The sequence below is a fragment of the Gobio gobio genome, assembly GCF_949357685.1.
Source record: "Gobio gobio genome assembly, chromosome: 2".
NCBI lineage: Eukaryota > Metazoa > Chordata > Actinopteri > Cypriniformes > Gobionidae > Gobio > Gobio gobio.
This window is the reverse complement of record NC_137098.1, coordinates 51,120,820-51,136,991: the sequence shown is the minus strand read 5'-3', so window position 1 is coordinate 51,136,991 and position 16,172 is coordinate 51,120,820. Positions and strand designations below refer to the sequence as shown.

At 37.7% G+C, this 16,172-nt stretch overlaps 1 protein-coding gene across 1 annotated transcript; it reads right to left on the bottom strand.

Moving 5' to 3' along the window:
- Nucleotides 1-5,743: 5,743 nt before the first annotated feature.
- LOC307122779 (uncharacterized protein) lies at nt 5,744-15,383 on the bottom strand. Its single transcript, XM_079810986.1, has 15 exons — nt 15,231-15,383; nt 15,035-15,106; nt 14,054-14,209; nt 13,651-13,806; nt 13,396-13,560; nt 13,088-13,246; nt 12,305-12,505; nt 11,989-12,138; nt 11,608-11,769; nt 11,385-11,449; nt 11,216-11,258; nt 10,865-11,064; nt 6,926-7,087; nt 6,696-6,857; nt 5,744-6,321 (listed from the first exon to the last, which is right to left on the bottom strand). The coding sequence occupies exons 2-15, from the start codon at nt 15,045-15,047 to the stop codon at nt 6,271-6,273; spliced, it is 1,845 nt and encodes a 614-aa protein (XP_079667112.1). The 5' UTR covers nt 15,048-15,106; nt 15,231-15,383; the 3' UTR covers nt 5,744-6,270.
- Nucleotides 15,384-16,172: the final 789 nt, after the last annotated feature.

Below are 16,172 nucleotides of genomic sequence, written 5' to 3'. Positions count from 1 at the left end.
GATTCCCGGATGGTCTACTATTTCCGGTCAGAATTCGAAGTGCAGATCGATGAGCACTCTAACGGCTGATATTGCCCACAACCCATTGCGAGATGGACGAGGATTCGATTAGAACTACAAACGCGGATGAAAAGTGTTTAAAAACTACAAACATGACGGTTACGCGAGTCTGACGGTTAAGTAGAGAGGATTAGATAAAGGGGCTTGAGTGAGCAATTATCAGTATTTAACCTGACAAAAAGATATTTATTCAATGTTAGTAACATTATATTTCACCTGCAGCAGCATTGAGAACGTTTGTAATGATACGTTTGGCCATTAACTTTGCAAACACATGAGGGGAGTCTCTGCATTAAAGACCCACGAATGGCAGATCAACGTGAGGCTACATTTCTCTCCGATACGGTAGGAAATTAAATTGAATGTGGAGGATTTGAACTGTGACGATGATTGACAGGGCAGTTTAAACGGTGACGGGACGCACGTAAATAAGCAACAGAGTCCGTTAAAGATGACGAAGTAGTATGTCCCAAAGCTTGCATACTCTTCTGCTACACACTCAAAAGTATGTACTTTTTCTTCACAAAAACAGTACATACTTTTAGGACGTAGTATAAGTAGGCGAATTGGGACGCAGCAATGTTTTCTCAGTGATGGCATTTACTCGTATGAGGCGCCTCTCGCGATGACGCGATCTCACCTGAGAACATTATAGCGCAAATCTCGCGATACAGCGAGAGCGCGACCTATGAGCACGACTCTCGCAATACAGCGAGACATGAGCAATGGAGCCAAGCCTAACGGATCTACTAAGCTATAACATTTTAACCCTTAACATAAACATGACCAAATAAAAACAAGGAAACTCATTAATTAATTACCATTTCCATCTCCTTTAACCATAAACAATGTTAAACTAGAATTATATATATAACAAAACTCTGACTATTATATATTGAACAAAACTCTGACTGCTACTGTGTACTACCCATTACACATGTCTGCCTGCTGAATCGATGATTGGCTGAAAGTGCTCGTCGGCGAGAACCCGCCCTATCTGGCAACATGGTGTGTGATTTGAGCAGGTGCAGGCGTGATTGATCGCCTGCAACCCAATAGGGTGTCGGAATGGTTTGTGTTTATCCTTCTCATCCAACCACAATAAAATTCACTCTGTCCGGATGGCGCGATTTATCTGGATAGTTTTTTTTAATGACAAGCCGGAATGAAAACATGCCGAAATGGAATAGGAGTAACGAGGCTATTTTTAAAATGTAAGGAGTATAATAAGTCATTAGGCACAACAATAGTTTTCTGGTTGAATGTTTAGCTCAAGTCTAGAAGGCTCTACAATGATGCCGAACATGAATCAGAATAAGTTCAGGTATTGCACATCTTTAGCAGACCACCCCAAAATCCACTAGAATGCAGGAAATCACATCTACTTAATCCAAAATTTCCTGGGGGTGGACCTTCAGCTATGTCTGCTTCACAGAATGTAACCAATATTGTCCATCTACAGTAGGCTGCCCATATCAATGGCTTTGGGCCTCCCCACAAACCACCAGAATGCAGGGTATACATGGGTACAACATCAAATTAATTCCAATTCTCTGATATCTGAGCCACCAACTTGTGTGGCTGCGTGTGCGGCATAATTTTAATCTCCCCTGACAAAATCTCACTCCAAGGTTTTTTGAAAAGTTGGCAGGTATGGTTAAAGATTGCATTCGGAATCGTTTGGTACACATGCACACCGAACCGAGAGCCCTGTACCAAAACGGTTCGGTACGAATACGTGTACCGTTACGTTACACGCCTAATATATATATATATATATATACACACACACAGGGAGTGCAGAATTATTAGGCACGTTGATTTTCTGATTATATTTTTTTTCCAGGCACATTTGACCAATTCCAAACCACAGTAATCCTAATAACTACTATTGATTTAGTATTTAATAATGTATAAGTGATATATAATTGTTCATGAAGGCTGGAAATGAAAATCACCTTATATTCAGGTGTGCAGAATTATTAGGCATGTTTTCTTTTACAGATAAATTGAGCCAAAAAAGAGATTTAACTCAGACTGAAAAGTCAAAAAGTATTAAATGCCCATGAGAAGGATGCAATACTAATGCAATACTAGACATTGCAGTTAAGGCATGACCATTGGACAGTGAAATGCTCGTTGGGTCAGCAGGGTCAGACAAAAACAGGTGGTGAAGAAAAGACGCCTGTTAACTGCAAAAGAATTAAGAATTAAGGTGAAGAATTAAGTGTGAAACCATCAGGAACCCTTTAGTCTCCAGCGCCACCATTTTCCAGAGCTGCAACCTACCTGGAGTCTCCAGAAGTGCAAGGTGTCAGGATCTCAGAGACTTTAGTTAGGTAAAGAATCCTAAAAAATGACCCCCACTAGCAGGGCCGGCGTTTGCTATAGGCGAGCTAGGCGGTTGCCTAGGGCGACAAATGTGTTGGGGGCGCAGCCAGGCGCCCTCTAGTGGCGCCCTTAAACTTACTTCCCATTAAGCATAGAATTAAAACAAGCGAAATAAAACATACTGTTTATTAAACATGATCATCCTTGGGCGCCCCCTCAGCCGCACGTTTAATTACTTAACCTGATTATTAGATTGAATTGATAGTGAGTATTGTCGAGCACAGGCGTTCAGGCGTTAGGTCAGGCAAGAGCTCATCAATGGCGCGTTCTTCAAAAATGAAGCGGTCTAACGTTAAACCCTCGAGTGCACAGGGACGGAAAAAGAGAAAGGCAGACGATCAAAAGAAAGCCCAGTATAGAGGTAAGTCTTCTCATCTCAGCCATAAAGGTGTCAAACTAAGTAAATTTACTTCGTATTATCGATATTATCAACTAATAATATTGGACGGCATAGGACGTTTCATTGCTGTCACTAAGCTATCACTAGCTAGCTAGTTATCTACATATTACTACGCATTTCACTGACAATAAGGAAATCCAGACGAGCCAAATTTTAATGCTGCGTCAATTTTGAAGGTGAATAGAAATTCCAGAAACAACTGTTCATCTTTTATTATTTAAGATAGGGATAGAGCTACAAGAACTTATATATTTAAATTTTGTAGTGGTAAGTACAGTGTATCCATAATAGCACTTTTGTTTGTAGAGGGTATAGTTAATCCAGTTTATGGGTCATAATTTGCTTAAGTGTCTTTACAGGTGCTTAAGAGAGTTTTTGCACAGTTTATGGAGTTAATATTTGGTAAATATCCTTGAACATTCTTTCTAGCATTTGTGTATGACCAGTTTATTGCAATTGATCCTTCAAGTCTTAATTTTCTTGATTAAGTGTTGGAGTGACTATAAAAGCCTTTTTGTTTGTTCATCCATAGTTTGAGTCATAATTTGTTAAATATCCTCCAACGTTCTTTGTAGAATTTTTGTATGTGCAATTTATTAGAGTGTATCATTTAAGTCATAATTAGCTTTTTAAGTCTTGGAGTAACTAAAGGAGCATTTTTGTTTGTATAGTTTTTATAAATACTTAACCCATTTGTGCCCAATTTTTTCTGAATGGCATGTTCTGCATTTATTTTCCCCAGGTTTTTGTATTTTTTCTTGAAAATCGTATTTGAATCTGTGGCAACTATAGTTGCCGGTGGGCAAATATGTTGTATGCAGCCCTTCAATGTCAAATATGTATAAGAGGAAAACATTTAGCATCTAACTCAAAATAACTGCTTTCAACAAATCAATCTTTATTCATAATCAAATGTATTATGTTTGACTAAGTATACTAAAAACTACAGATCTGTTGTAAGATTTGTTTTGTTTGGATGATTCTAGAGACCTTCATGATTATGTTGATATATATGGGGGGGGGGGGGGGGGGGGGGGGGTCAATCTCGCCTAGGGCAACCAAAGAGCTAGAGCCGGCCCTGCCCACTAGATAAGAATCACAAGCTGAAGTGTTGTAAAATACATGAAGAAGGTTTTTTTATAGGCTTTATGGACAGATAGGTTGAGAGTGACTCTTGAAGGACCAGCACCACATCCTCTAGTACCACTGTTTGAAGAATTCATCTTCCAGAATCTGGCAGTACGTTTTGGGAGTTCATTTTTAGTCCATCTCTGCAAAACGGACTTCAGGGTGGACTAAAATGAACTCCCAAAAATATATATATGATTCCTTGGCTGACTCCTTGGTTGACTGTTGGTTGGCTACTTGAACAGTCAGTCCAGTCAGTCAGGCTACAGTCAGTCCAATGGTCTGTAATTAAAGAGATGATAAATGATAAAATAGTTTTGGTTGATGCAATATGAGATTTGTGGGTGTGGCGATGCCTCAAAGACACCCTCATGGATAAAGGTAGAAAACCCTCTGACATAAGATTTTAATTTCTAACTTATAAGGTAGCTCACTAAATGTAAACTAATATTATTGTGGCAGTTCCGGATTTGTTTGTTACTACAGTTAACAGGGAATAAAATGCAAATAATAATTATGTATAAATATGTATTCTTGTGTTTAAAATATTGCTGGCCCACTTTGTCTGAATGTGTTAGATAAAGTGGGCCAGATATCAGGTAAAGTGGGCGACCTTTAACTTTCAGTAATTATACTGAAATTCTTTACATAAATTGACATTCACTTGAAATCTACTTTGTGTTAGGTCAGTTACCTATGTCGGCAGTGTGCGGTAGAAAATTCAAAATTCAAAAGATGGCTGCACGCTTGTTTCTCTTGTTTCTAAATTAAATGCAATAACATTTTTTTTTTAAAGGCGCCATTTAAAGCATTTGATATTCCTAAATCACATTTTTATAGATATATGCAGGTGCGAAGTCTAGTCAAAAAATATTTGAATACCCTTATGGCCCCTCCTCCTCATTGTTGGATTGAGGAGCTCTTTGACTGGAGTATATCTGAGCGAGGTCTGATATCAACAGTGTACAGTCTGATTCAAAGAGCGGCCTCTCCATCTTTAGATTTTTTAAAGAAACGGTGGGAAGAGGATTTGGGAAGTGTAGTCGCAGAAACAGTCTGGCAGTCAGCCATTAGGAGAATCTATTTGGTGTCAGACATGGATTACTGCAATTTAAGAGAATCCATAGGCTACACTTTTCTAGAAGTAAATGATGTCACAGATACGAGGCCACTTTGGGTCATATGTTTTGGACATGCCCAGTTCTAGGACCGTCCTGGTCTGCTGTGTTTGAGACGTTTTCATATATGTGTGGAAAGGAGATAAAACCAGACCCCATAATAGCAATATTTGGTGTGACATTTGAGAACCTCTCACTACCACCAAGTCAATCGGACGCACTGGCTTTCTCTTCTTTGTTGGCTCGACTGCTTATACTTCTAAAAGGAAGTCAAATAAACCACCAACACATGTTAAGTGCGTAGAAAGTGTCATGGCATATTTAAAGTTAGAGAAACTGAGACATTCCATGCGAGGCTCTGTCAACAGATTTTTTAAAGTCTGGAGGCCTTTCCTTTCATATTTTGAAGATAGATTCAACCCAAACACTAATTGTAAGCTCCCCCTTAATCTTAAATTTGATGTGACTGTTTTTCAAATGTTTGGAAAATTCTATAAAAAGATTTGTCTATTACAAAATGCGTACGCTACGTCTGACGAGCATAACTGGTGTGCAATGTCGCCAGACGTAGTGTAAGCAGTTTGAACTGCGAGAAGCATTACACTTTTTGCGTAAGTTGAATACAGAAGACAGTCAGCCAGAAGTTAGAAATTTTACTTTATAAAGTTTTAAATAAGGATATTTTCCTTACACAAATACATCACTTCGCTTCAGAAGGCCTTTATTAACCCCCCGGAGCCATGTGGAGCAGTCCCGATGGATAGATGCACTTTTATGGACTTCAAAAACAGCGCAACATTCACTGCCATTATAAAGCTTGGAAGAGCCAGGACATTTTTTAATATAACTCTGATTGTGTTCGTCTGAAAGAAGAATGTCATATACACCTAAGATACCTTGAGGCTGAGTAAATCATGGGCTAATTTTCATTTTTGGGTGAACTAACCCTTTAAGCATATATTATTTTCAATGCAAAAATATTATACAATCAAGAAAGTTGGTTGTTTACATTCAAGCCTTAAAGAGCAAGCGCCCTCATACTGAGCTTTTCAGTCAGAGGGCAAGGGATTGGCTGGAAAATGCTAGTAAAGGCTATTACAAAAAAAAAAAAAAACACTCACTAACATTATAAGTGAACCCCAAAGAAATTATTAGAAATAGAAAATAAGCATTTTATAAAAATTTTAAAAATAATTGTCCACCTTTGTCAAAGAACATGATGTCCTATGAGGAAGAAGAAAGAAAGAGAATGAAGAGAGATTAGTCCAAACAAAAATCACTACTATAATACTATAGGCTAGATTTAATAATCACCAAATGGATTAAGACATGCTTTTTTTTCCAGTGTTAAATAAATGCGCAAATTCCAGTAAAAGGAAGGGAAACTCCAACAAATGCATATGCGATATGCTTTTCATTACTAATTTTTATCAACTTTAACTTGAATAAATCCTAACAGTTTAATGCCAAAAGAGGGTTTGCGATGGTGCAAGCTGTTAGTAAATCTGGCCCAATATAAAAGTTTAAAATGCCAGATCTCTAATGAACTTTTCTAGCATACAATACATACAATTATATAAAATAATAATAATACTCACAATAAGGAAGCAAGCACCCATAAGTACGGTCTTCATTTTAACATCCATATCCAGAGGGAATTGGATACAAAAGTTGGTGGCATCAGTGAAGCATTTCTTTAAGAAACCACTTCGTTGCTTTATGATTCGACCAATTGACTTCCCACCAGTCGTGCTCATTACCTAAAAACAGACCTTCTTAGTTGTGCAAAACACCTTAACGTGCTTACATTGCCTGAAATAAAAGTTACCTCAAAGTTTATGTCACCACAGCATTTGAGTGAAAGGAAGGGCCCTTGGATTTTCAGTAGTACCTCATTGTTGGGGCCCAGGATGGAGAATCTTGGTAAAAAGCAGGACCACTCCTGTTTCACATAGCCTATGGTAACTCCAAGGGGAGCCTGTACCTCAATCTGAGGATGGAAAATTCACATCAATGAATAAATAAGAGAGCATTTAAAATATTTAACTGCCTATGTGACTGTGTAGAAGCGACTGGGAAAAAAAAAATCAGATTCTACAATACAGAATATGAAATCTTGAAATGCCTATAAGTGCCTATAAGGAGCATGTAAACACAAAGCTAAAAATAGAACACCGTCCATCTCATGCTAAATTAGTTTAAGCCCTCGTGCCACTGTTCCATAAAAAGAATTAGCTCAAATCTCTGCACAGCTGCTTGTCAGTTCAACTTGGCAAGCATGTCCTTTAAAACCCAACAACTAAATCATATCATATCCCCATTTATACCAGGATCAGCTTTGATTAAAAAACAACTTCAAATTACAACCAGGAGTTGTGATCTTTATTAAGCAATTCTGTAAATTGTAAACAAACAAAAAAAGTTTAACTGATTCTGTTTATTGTAACTGCAGGTGCCAATGGCATCCTTGTCAATTTGTTGTTGTCTGAAGCCTTGTATGTTGGAGCTCCTTTCAACATCTCTAATAAGACATTGGGCCCTATCAAGTCCAGTCAAGTCAACTTTATTTATATAGCGCTTTTTACAATGCAGATTGTTTCAAAGCAGCTTCACAGTGTTAAACAGGAAAATGCAACAGAATTTGATTCGGCTGTACAGCCGCTCTGGAGAAAACGGTGATGTCATTTAGCTCATTTCAATTATCATACAGTGACAATGTGGGCAGATCAGAAATTTTGTTGATGTATTTAATTTAGTTTAGTAATTCAATTTATTTGGATATTTAGTTGAAAATGTAGTGTCCCCAACTGAGCAACAGTGGCAAGGAACCAAAACTCCATCAGGTGGCACAGTCGTTTTCAGTTGCCTCAAAATAGCAATGCGCCAACAATGCACCTGAACACACTTAATTTTCAGACCAGCACCTCATTTTCAGAACACAACTCATTATCATACACACGGCACAATGCTACGCCAGGCATCGCATTCCAAGTGTTTTTTTGCTAGTTTCAGCCCGACGCAGTTACCATGTTCACGTCCAGCGCCATGTTGTTTAAATAGCAAATGCACTCATGCCCATGGACGTGCTGGTCTGAAAATGAGGTGTGTACAGGTGCATTGTGGGTGCGTTGCTATTTTGAGGCAACTGAAAACGACTGTGCCATTGACCAACTGAAACCTGGTCTAAAGTCAATAGCGCAGTAATTTTTTGTGTTATTAACAGTGTTGGGGGTAACGCATTACAAGTAACTTTAGTTACGTAATAATATTACTTTTTCCAAGTAACTAGTAAAGTAACGCATTACTTTTCAAATTTACAAAAAATATCTGAGTTACTTTTTCAAAAAAGTAATGCAAGTTACTTTTTCACATTAATATAAAATCAGTCAAATGCAAAATCAGAGTACTATGCAAACCTCCAATAATTAAATGTTAAATAAAACAACTATTTTTATGCATAATCTACCTTTATATGTAATTTACCAATGTCTTGCTGCTGACCTTTGATGATGAAAATTACTAGATTTTTTGTTTTTATTGGTAAAACTTTTTTCTCCTGCATCCTATTCTAGCATTATCTAGAGCTGCGCCCTCTACTGTTCATGCGTGAATTTGCATTTTTACCTCAGCCTGGGGCTTATTATTTAAATTTTGGTATGAAGATGTCTTTACCGTTGCACAAAAATATAACTTTTTTGTTATAAACAAAAACAAGTCCAGCCCAGGTGAGAAAAAGTAACGCAAAAGTAACGTAACGCATTACTTTTCTTAAAAAGTAACTAAGTAACTCAATTAGTTACTTTTTAAGGGAGTAACGCAATATTGTAAAGCATTACTTTTCAAAGTAACTTTCCCCAACACTGGTTATTAATGTGTGTCTATAGGCGGGTGCACAACGTGCGTACACTTTGCCTATTACACACACAGGGACGCGCAGCAGCACACAAACATATTTAAAAAAAAATTAAATATGAACAATAAAAGGATTCCTCTCTCTCTCCGCTCGGAAATTCCGGCATGTAAATAGCAATCTGCCATGGTGCAAGCACAACTGGCTTTTAAAGGGAATGGGAGATGAGACTCTGATTGGTTTATTGCACGTTAAAGGTCCCATGGCATGAAATTTTCATTTTGTGAGGTTTTTTAACATTAATAGGAGTTCCCCTAGCCTGTATTTGGTCCCCAAGTGGCTAGAAATTTTGATAGGTGTAAACCGAGTTCTGGGTGTTCTGCTCTGCCTTTGAGAAAGTGAGAGCTCAGACGAGCCGATCTGGAATCTTCCCTATTTGCCGTCATACGGGGAACGGTTACCTCCCCATCTTCTGCTTTGCCCGCCCAGAGAATTAGGAGAAAATGGATCCCGTTTATCAGTCGCAATGTCAGCACAGGCTTTACAAACAGACTTTACCATATGGATTCGACAGCACCGCCACAAACAGTGAGTAACAGTGTTCATTAATGCCTGATCTGTGATCAGTGATTTCTGACGTGTAGCTAATCATTCAAGTTCACACAGACTTTCTTTCTAAATTGTTTAATACTGTCAGTCCCGCCGCTGGCCATCTTGATGCCCTAAGTGTAATGCATCAGTGAATCAAGATCAACTTCACATGGTCTCTGTTAGTAGCATGAAACAAATCTGTTATTTCAATTTTGATTAGACGCTAGATTAGCGATCAAAGAACACTCTCTTTATAATGTACTCTTTATAATTTATAATGCGGCACTGTTCATATCGCGAACACATCGCGAGTGTATCTGCACACTTGCCCAAATTGCCGTTATAATGAATGACGCTGTTATGCTGCACATAGCTCTTACTGTATTCCTGTCGATGTCATGTTTGCTGTTAGTGGTGGTGAAAGCATTTTGTGAGAGAAATAGCGTTGCAATGACGAGATCACTGCATTCACACGATCAACAGACTGTCTGTGTACTCAATGCTCATCACTGCAGCTTTTCATGTGATGGGAAAAGATCTAAAAATAATGCTATAATCAACACTTTGATGATTCGTTCACCTCGACGGCTGTAATGGTAAATAAACGTAGTAAAAGTATTCGAGATGGGTTCCACATGTTACAAAGTTCGTTGAATAAGGAGGAAGAAGACAGGATCGGCGTGACTGGGACTCGTGTTTATTCAGAACTCTCAGATACAAACAAAATAAACTCGCGTTCTCAACTACTCGGTACAGTAAAACTTTCTCAGCAATCTTTATCCAGCTCTCCGTCTCTCTCTGGTCCACATGCAGTCCGTCTCTCTCTCTCTGGCAGTGCTTGCAGACCTCACTAAACCACACCCCCTCCGCCTCATAATCTAATACTCATTTCAAATGCAAAGATGTCAGCCAATCACAACAGTGGCCGTTTTCACTGAAGTCTCACAGCAGACACGCCCCTACAAACAGAGCATTCAAGCCAGAGAGCTAATATCAATATAGAAAAAATGCTTTTTATTTCTAAATTATGAATTTTATTTATGTAAAAACCATACTAATAATATAAGTACACCTCAGGAAAAAATCCATGCCATGGGACCTTTAAGCTCAAAACACACCCATGACTCATTAAGAGACTAGGTACAACCCTTTTAGACCATGCACCTGGCACGCCGACTGTTTTTTCCATCATTAAACTAGCAAAAGTGGATTCGGACACGCCCTAAGTGCACCTGCGCCATGCACTCAGATCGTTAAAATAGGGCCCATTTTATTTAGATGTTACAAAACCCTTGATGAGAGACTGCTAACTAAGGTATATTCTACCTCTTGTAGAAAGCAGCGCATTGGTCTGTGCAGCCGTATAACCTCTTGTCCCATGTTGTCTTTAATTCGCATTTGAAAACTGCGCGCTGAACCAAAGATATTGCGTGTAAAGCAGTCACTTTTTTCTTTGGCGTGGTAGATCTCTTGCCCAATGCTGTTCTTGATTTCATACTGGTTGTTGGTCTCAAACCCAGTGAGCACTGTAGACAAGTATGATCAAAGTTTGTCAGATTAAACATGGCACATAGGTAAAAGTGTGCAGCATTCTAACAGAAAAGATAAAAGCATTGGCAGTGCTCTAATATGATTAAACAAGAAACATGAACAAGAAAGGGCTAGAAGAAGACTCACTCTCTATACATGATATTTTTTGGTGAATAAGGAGCTGGTCGATCTGAAATGAAAAAACAAAACAAAAAGGTAGTAACCAGACATCACACTTAAAGGCAAATGTATTGAAAGAAAGAGAGAGAAAGAGAGAGAAAGAGAGAGAGAGAGAGAGAGAGAGAGAAAGGTCCACCTGAGTGAAGTACTCGAGACCGGGTGGTACTCCAAAAGGTATAACCAGTGGTGGAGCTGCAGGTGCTAGAGACGTTTATGAGGAGGATAGACATACATCATCATTAGCCTTGCATTAACGCATTAACGACCACTAAATACATCCATTCCACACACCATTCTTATGAGTAAAATAACATTTGAACATATTATATCACACTCCTATACACATTTATTTTGGTTACCTGCATATGGTTGAACCTGGTCAGGAGCTGGATTGCTTGGACCAGACGGATTCATGACCAGCTGAACTGGAGCTGGTTGATTCACTGGCTGGGGCTCTACAGGAGGAGCCGGTGTCGGATCATTAGGAATGAGATTTGGAAGATTGTTTTGGGCTGGAGAGCCTAGTTTGAGACAATAATTATTTTTTTTGTTTGCCACTATTTATATTGATGTGCTTCTGTGTTCTGGATCATTGAAGGAACAGACAATAAAGAGACAACAAAGTACATTTGAAAATATTAACTTTTATTGTATATGGAAAGTAGAGCCGTTGTTTTAGTTGAACATTTGCACATCTCTATATTATGTAACACTCAGATATACATTTATTCAATGTTTACCTGCACAGAGTTGAGCCTGGTCAGGAGCTGGATTACTTGGACCAGACGGATTCATGACCAGCTGAACTGGAGCTGGTTGATTTACTGGAAAAGCCGGTGTAGGACCATGAGGCATGAGATTTGGAAGATCGTTTTGGACTGGAGAGACTACTTTGTGACAATAAATAACAATTTGTATTGACATGCTTCTGTGTTCTATCTAGATCAATGAATAAACAGAAAATAATAAATTTGAAAATATAAAATGTATTTGTTTTTTGTCATTTCTTAATATTATGTAACACTCAGATATATTATACATTTATTCTATGTTTACCTGTATATGGCTGAACCTGGTGAGGATTACCTGGACCAGACGGATTCATGACCGGCTGAACCGGAGCTGGTTGATTCACTGGCTGGATCCCTGCAGGTTGAGGAGCTGGCCCAGGTACTCCATAATATCCTTTGGGATAGGCGGATATGTACTGTCCTGGCTGAGGCGTTGGATTTGGAAGGTAGTTTTGGACTGGATAGCCTAGTTTAAACAATATTTGATAAAGCAAGTAAAAACATTGAACTTTCCTTACGAGTTTTAAATAAATAACATTTGAACATCTAAATATAACACTGTAAACCCTAACGCTCAAAATAATTAATTGGTTTGAGTAGAGCCAACTCAAATGAACCAAATTACTTTTATGAGTATTTAGAACTTTATTTTCTCTTCTGAGTTCACAAAATTTTAAGTAATATGAATTATTTCATTGTTTTGAGTTTTATGAAATTGCTTCTTTTAATTTAGACAAACTTAAATTTAACAAACTGGGCTGGCATTTCTAGTTCCCAGCATGCTTTGCCACGTCACTTAAGAGAGTAAATGCTAAAGTTAAGTATTACATACTACATAGTTGTGTATGCTTAATCAAATATTTCAAGTTAAGAGCAATTAAAATGTATGAGTACAAAATACAAATCTTCAAGTTCTGCTTACTTAAACTTTACATTTCTTAACTGTATGTATGTAACTGACTACCTCACTTTTTTTTTGTTGAGTTTTGCCAAGTTACTCGGGTTTACAATGTACTATAAACTGCTCAAACAAATGTATTTGGTTTACCTGCATATGGCTGACCCTGGTGAGGTGTTGGATTACTTGGATTCATGACCAGCTGAACTGGAGCTGGTTGATTCACTGGCTGGAGCTTTACTGGAGGAGCCGGTGCAGGACCTTCAAGCTGAAGCATGGGATTTGGAAGGTAGTGTTGGACTGGATAGCCTAGTTTGAGAGAGTGAAAACCTTGAATATTTTAATAATATAGTTAGTATAATAATATAGCATTTCTTTTGTTTGTTACCTTTGTTTTAGTTGAACATTTGAAGATTTAAATATTATGTAACACTCAGATACATTTATTCTATGTTTACCTCCATACAGCTCAATCTGGCAAGGCACTGCATTAATTGGACCAGACGGATTCATGATTGTCTGAACTGGAGGTGGTCGGTTCTTGAGCTCTGCGGCTGAGGAAGCCAGGTCAATTCCTTCTAGTTGAGGCATTGGATTTGCAAAGTGGATTTGGGGTGGACAGCCTAGCGCAAAAAAGTGAAAACACTTTTAATTTTTCTTCTTCCCATTTAAGCTGATTTGTTATTCAGATATACAATGTATTCTTATTTTACCTCCAGACAGCTGAACCTGGTGAGGTGCTGGATTACTTGGATCAGACGATTTCAAGGCTGTCTGAATTGGAGGTGCTGGATTGTGTGCCTGGAGCTCTGCAGCAGGACTTTCAGGCTGAGGCATGGGATTTGGAAGGTCTTTTTGGGGTGGACAACCTAGTTTAAGACAAAAATTCAATAGAGAGGGAAGTTTATTTTTAGGTTTTAGCTACTATTTTTTACTTATTTGCATGCGTGTTCCGGATCACACAAACCAGACCAGACAGAAAAGTTGAAAACAATAACTTGGAAAGTTCTGATTTTGTTTAGCTTATTTTAATTTAATGTTGTTAAGGTTAATTCCCTTCCAAATTTTAAATACATGAAAGTGTAAATATTATATAACTCTCAAATAAACATTTACCTTCACGCGGCAGAACCTGGTGAGGTGCTGGATTACTTGGATCAGACGGATTCAAGGCTGACTGATCTGGAGGTGGTTGATTGTCTGGATGAAGTTCTGTGGCAGGAATAGCCGGTGCAGGACCTTCAGGCTGAGGCATGGGATTTGGTGGACAACCTAGATTAGGAGGATGACAAGACATCTTCTGGGTTTCAGATCACAGACATCCACCATTACACACTAAAACTGAATCGGAGTGTGAAAGGGATTTGAGCGCTACAATGGGGTACGATTTTCAGTGAAAAACTAATTTGGTTTGCTAATTTGGTTTGCTGTCATATGGCCTACTTTTAGGCTCAAGGCTTTTTCTAATCAATGTTGAATTTGATGGTTTTAAGGTGATGATATAACTATTCAGTGACAAAATAAAAAAGAAAGCTGAAGCCACTCACGGTTGGCAGACAAAATACAAACAAATAGCACGTTGTATTCCATAGAATGTGGCAACACATGCTATTCTCGTTTCATCCCTGCCACCAGTTGTTTAGACTGAAAAAATGTAATTCAAAGAAAACAATTCACTACAAGACAAACCACATAGCAGTGGTTACCTGCTAGAAAAAACATTAGCACAGTAAAACTGTGACTGCTAATTAAATAAAGACATTATAAGTATTATTATGGTAACGCTGTACAACAAGGTTTCATTAGTTAGCCACATTAGCTAACATAAACTATAACAATGAATAATACGTCTTTAACTAAGATTAATACATGCTGATGTTAATCTCTGCATTTACTAATACATTAAGATCAAAAGTAGTATCTGTTAACATTACTTAATGCATGTGAATTTAATAACTATAACATAAGGATAATATATGTAGTAAAAACATTGATCTTTGTTAGTTTACGTTAGTTAATGCATTAGTTAACGTTAACAAATGAGACCTTATTGTAAAGTGTTACCATTATTATTTAAAACGAATAAAACTTCAGTACCTGGTTCTGACATTTTGAAGACAAGTCTGTTTGACTGTACAGTCACCTTTTGTTAGAGAAGCAGCTCGACCTCTATGGTGATGGGAGAAATATAAATAAATACATTCTTACACAAAATTGTGTCCAAATGAAGGCAGAAACATAGTATGATTTCCAACAACCACAAAACTAAGACCAATGGTAAATTATCACTTACCTATTAAAACTGAACAAAGTCTTAGGATGCTCTACAAACAAGCCCTCTTGTAGAGAAGTTCCTTGGTTATGGAATGAATGTTAGGTTAAAGGAATTAATGATATTTCGAGATATTACTTTTGTTTATCGAATGAAGATACTTGTGTTTGTGGCGTTATCCTTTACATGCACTTGTGGTTTTATAGTATCCCCTCCCCTTTTCTTACATATTCAAATTAACAACCTGAGAAAGGTGCAAGATTTTTTTAAATCCTAACCTCATACCATACGCTCTTAGCAGGTCAAATGTGAGATATGAGATTTAGCTTGCATAACAAACTTACAAAACTCCACAAAATTAATAACCGCCATCTAAAATGTTTTTAATAACTTAATATCAGACTTCTATCCATCTGTCCATCTATTCATTTATGTCATTTATTATGTAATGTAATGCAGGGTGTTGCTCTAATCTGAATTTGGCACCTAATTTTGGTCAAATTGGATACCCAGATCTACAAAAAGAACTACTTAATGATAATTATTCCTGTTTTTGTGCTAATCCTTTAAAATATGAACCTGGGAATGCAAAGGTTAGTGGTTCTCAATGAACCTGGGGGCCTCAACAACCTTTCAAGGGGGTCTCAAGATGACTTAAAATTATTTAAACAAGACAAAGCAAGCATTATAATAAACTAGTTATGCCAAGCTTTAAAATATTTTAATAAGTAGATATCGTGAGTGTGTTGGGGCATCAGATATATTTGTGGACAATGGGAGGTTGAGATCCAATGATTGTAGGTAAACCGGTTGTACAAAAACAAGAGCATCTTATTGACATCAAAAAATGTAATGGATTGTCTATCTGTCTATCCCTGTCTATACTAGTCTTTTTTGTGTGTGTGTTTAGAGGTAAACCATAAGTTATTTTCTCTTCAGTTGATTTCATTTTAAGGCTATGGC

Excerpts from the sequence above, each read along its gene's own strand:
- LOC307122779 (XM_079810986.1), bottom strand. Across the intron at positions 12,506-13,087 it reads CCAGGGTCAGCCATATGCAG|GCTATCCAGTCCAAAACTAC; the intron begins GTAAACCAAATA and ends TGTTTAAACTAG. Across the intron at positions 11,770-11,988 it reads CCAGGCTCAACTCTGTGCAG|GCTCTCCAGCCCAAAACAAT; the intron begins GTAAACATTGAA and ends GTCTCAAACTAG.